This window comes from Hevea brasiliensis, chromosome 12 (genome assembly GCF_030052815.1).
Source record: "Hevea brasiliensis isolate MT/VB/25A 57/8 chromosome 12, ASM3005281v1, whole genome shotgun sequence".
NCBI lineage: Eukaryota > Viridiplantae > Streptophyta > Magnoliopsida > Malpighiales > Euphorbiaceae > Hevea > Hevea brasiliensis.
The window spans coordinates 69,091,918-69,096,410 of NC_079504.1; the positions used below are offsets into that span (position 1 = coordinate 69,091,918).

General features: G+C 29.0%; 1 protein-coding gene across 2 annotated transcripts; it reads left to right on the forward strand.

Moving 5' to 3' along the window:
- The first annotated feature begins 1,151 nt into the window (after nt 1-1,151).
- LOC110647658 (EPIDERMAL PATTERNING FACTOR-like protein 6) lies at nt 1,152-3,105 on the forward strand. Of its 2 annotated transcripts, none has more exons than XM_021801601.2 (3): nt 1,152-1,830; nt 1,972-2,015; nt 2,818-3,105. In XM_021801601.2, exons 1-3 carry the CDS (start codon nt 1,725-1,727, stop codon nt 3,043-3,045), a joined length of 378 nt encoding a protein of 125 aa, XP_021657293.2. In that variant the 5' UTR covers nt 1,152-1,724; the 3' UTR covers nt 3,046-3,105. The 2 variants fall into 2 exon arrangements, with proteins under 2 accessions (XP_021657293.2, XP_021657294.2); XM_021801602.2 differs by having other exon boundaries at nt 1,153-1,824.
- The last annotated feature ends 1,388 nt before the right edge of the window (nt 3,106-4,493 follow it).

A 4,493-nucleotide genomic window follows, 5' to 3' on the forward strand; every position in this document is an offset into this window, starting at 1 on the left:
TGCGGTTTTCGAGATATCTAGCCGAAAATCAAAATGGACTAAAACTTCCCGGACAAAAATTGGGCAAACCACTCGATTTATTTTGGTGTTCTTGATGTTTATGGAAAGCTTTCGAGGTATAGAAGTGTTTTGGAACAAAACCCGGTCCGATTGATGACCGAATTGGTCGGAATCGGCCCGGGAAGACGAAACGACACGCTGCACGCATAAGCGTCTTTGGGAGCATTTTTCCGGCGCTTCAGGCGGCGGCCAGCGAGGGGGAAGGGCAGAGATGGTGCGCCAGCGTGTGGGAGAGGGCTGGGTGGTGGCGGTCGGCGCAGAGGGAGAGGGAGGAGAGAGAAAACACAAGAGAGAGGGAGGGTGTCGAGGGCCTGCGAAAAAGAAGAAGGAAAAAGAAAGAGGGTCGGTCCAATTCGATTTCAAAAATAAATTTTTAAAAATCATCAAAGTTTTATATTTTCGAAAAATCAAGCCCGATTTAAAAAATTCAAAAAATTTGAAATAATTTTCTAAAATTTAAATAAAATAAAATATTAATATCTACCCATAAAATAATTAATTTAAAAATTAGAGGTATTACACAAACTCTCGAGTCATAAAATTAAGTTATGTAGAAAATTGTTACCTCTACTCATAAATATTATTTTAGTTTCGATTCTTGTTATTAATTTTTAGAACGTAAATTTTAATTAAAATTTTTTCAATATAGTATCTGAAATTCAATGAAATATAAAAATAATTTTAAATTTATAAAAAGTTATATATAAAAGTCCTTAGCATAGCATATATTTTAAGAATCTTCCCACAATTAATCTCGTCACATTATATTAATGGTGTTTCCTATTTTTAATGTAATTTTTCTATAGGTGTACTGTTTTTAACAAAAGAGAAATTATATTTCTATGTAAAATTATTTTGGTAAAATTAAACAAATAAAAAATAATATTTAATTTACATTTAATTTTGAGAATTGATGTATCCAGAGCATAATTACAATTTGGTCGGAATAATAATAATAATAATAATAATAATAATAATAATAATAATACTGTTTTAAAATAGTAGTATAAAATTGAAGAAATTAAAAAGAATGAAGGGAGGTGGGAGGGAGAGGGTGAATTAGAAAAAGGAATGGCAGCAAGCAGAAGCAGGCATGAGCAGTAGCAGCAGCGCAGGAGGCGTGGATTGTTTCAAGTAAATACATAAAAATATATATAAATAAATATATTTTTTATTTGTGATTTCTGGGTTTAGGAATCATTGAAAGACAGTGGAGAAAGCCTGCAAGAGAATCCAAGACCCAAACATGGTAAAGCTTAGGAACTGACCATTCCTCTCTATAGATTCACCTTCACCATACTTCTCTCCCTCTCTCTCTCTCTCGCTCTCTCTCACAAAGGAAACATTTTCCCTGCCAAAACCTCTCTGCCAAGCCGTACCCTCTCCATCTCCACCCACTTTTTCCTCATCTCCACCGCCAACCACCCCCACTTCCTCCACCTACTCCTCCTTTCACAACACCATGTCTTCTCTCTCCGACACTCCTCAGATGTTAGGTATTGCTTTTTGATTCACTTTCTGCATGGAACCTCAGGGTTTTTAAATTCCCATATATATTCATATCCTTCCATCATCAGCTCAAACAGGAGAGAGAGAGAGAGAGAGAGAGAGAGTTTTCTTGTTGAAAGACAAGGCTGTGATTTTGTTTTCTTTAAGGTTTACTCATGACCTTCAAACACAAGCCTGCAGCTCCATTTTACTGCTTCTTCTTCTTCTTCTGCTTCTCCTGTGCACTCCTCAGTACCATCACTTCCACAGCTACATGTATGGGTAAACCCATTTTCAAATTTTCTTTTCTTTTCTTTTCTGATACATATTAAGATTGAATGATCTTTTATGATGTTTTGTTTTTCACTGAATCATTAATTATTATGAAATATATGTATAAATTTCTTCTTTTTTTCAATACAGGCATCAGGTGTCCATTCTCTGGTAAGCCTGATTTCTATTTTCAGGTGAGTCTATATTCTCTATTACTATATTCGTTCTTTAAATCTAATGCATGAGTAAAAAAATATATTTATAATGACTGGAATTTAAATAAATTTTTAGTTATATTTATGGAAATTTGACTAAGGAAAATTAACTACATTAATATTATAAATAATAATTATTTTTTATTTAATTTGAACATAAAATTTTACCTTTAATTAATTAAAGTGTTTAGAAATACCCAAAAATCATCGATAAAAAAATATATTATAGATTGTAATATAATATAATTTCTTATTAAAATTTAATAAAAAAATTAATTATAATACAAAAGATTGGGCAAGAATATATAATTGGAGTCAAAGTTTCAAGTGACTCAATTATTGTACGTTTACTGTGTACAAGACCTTTTTCCCATTTCTCGTCAATAAACAGACAATTTATACGGGCTAAAATGCGCCAAAAGACAGCTGCAGAACTATGCTGCTGGCATTGATCTCAACCGTCAGATCCATGGAGTCTCCAACCATGATTAGGCAACACACTACCGTAGTGGTCCACTTCTTAACGTTCAGCATAGTAAGCGCAAAACACAACCCGGCTCATGTTAGTTAAACATTATTCATTTTCCTCCTTTTGTCCTACTTTCCCTTGAGTTTTGGGCGCATGCTGGCAACTTTTTTTCCTAAATTTATTTAGTTTTAATTAAATTTAAATTCTACATCTCATAATTTTTAAAAAATTTCACTCTTGCTTGACAATTTTTATGGTTTTTTTTAATATGCTATTCTAGTATTAATGATTGGACAATGGATGGTTTTATAGGATTTTGTGAAGAGAAGAGATGAGGAAAACATGGGATTTTCCTCGAGTACAAGAAGGGGAATTTTAAGTGGCCCTGGATCGTCACCACCGCGATGCACCTCCAAGTGCGACAAATGCACTCCGTGTAAGCCGGTGCATGTGCCGGTGCCGCCTGGAACTCCGGTTACAACTGAGTACTACCCAGAAGCATGGAGGTGCAAATGTGGAAACAAGTTGTACATGCCATGATGCTATTGTTAAATTAATTGCATTGGTCATCACTAGGTTAAAATTCTACCTATTTCATCACTTGCTAGTATGGTAAAAAAAAAAATGTTGCCGAGTTATTAAATTTTACAATGATGAATATTAAGCAGAAGAGGTGTATAGGGTTTTAAAAATAAATTATAAAAAAAAAATATTTTGCGATCTTTTTTTATAAAACATATAAGAGAAATTATAAAAAATTACCTTGTGATTTCGTATAATTTTCAAGAAGCTCTTAAAGTTAATTCTCTGACAACGAGATACCTCGAGCTTATGCGACACTAGCAAAGTGGGGAAATTACCTAAATATCATTAGAGTAAATTATAATTTAATATATGAGATTTAATAAAATCTATATATTAGTTCTTATATTTTTAAAATTTATGAATTTAATTGTTGATATTTTAATAAACCTACATATTTCTCCCTGTCAATATATATATATATATATATATATATATATATATATATATATATAAACACAAAAGTGTTCATATTTTTTTTATTTTTTTAATTATGAAATAATATAATAATAAATTTTTCAATTAAATTATTTTAGTTAAATATATAATAAACCTAAAATATTGATAAAAAATTATAATTCTATAATTAAAATAATAAATATTTTAAAATATGGGACTATTTTATAATAATAAAGTTTATAATATAAATTTAATAATATTATTTTGTTTTTTTTTTATAATCAATGATAAATTGACAAAAACTTGAATGGAAAAATTAATATGTAGATTTATTTAAATGTTAATGGCTAAATAGATGAATTTAAAAAATATAAAAATTAATTTATATGTTTCACTAAATTTTAAAAACTAATTTATAATTTACTTTAATATTTTTATCAGCATCATGACAATTTCATTTTCACTAACGCAATTAAAACTCCGGATATCTTTTTATTACAAATTTAACAACCTATCTGACAAATGAACCAAATTAGAAGATAGTACATTATATAATTTTCCCAAGCATATAATATTGACATTAACTGAGATTGAGTATTGCAAAGAATGGACGTGCGCATGAAAACAGGAGCTAATATTTGTATTAATGAAGTTAACGGTTGCTTCTCATTTATAATTTCTGTAGTAAGCCATTGGGCTTGACTCTCCATCTTGACATATAAATAATTAGGAAATTATCCACGAATGATTATTAATAATTTTAATTTATATATATTTTTTAAATTTTAATATATAAAAATAATATAATATTTTAAATTTTTATTAATTTTTATATATTTTATTTTTATTATTCTTATCTCTTAAACCTTTTTAATAAAGATTTTATAATAGAAATAATATATATATATATATATATATATATATATAAATGCATGTAATTAATATATATTAATATATTGTAACTTATTTATAACTAGCTACTTATTATAATATTAAGAAGGTAACTA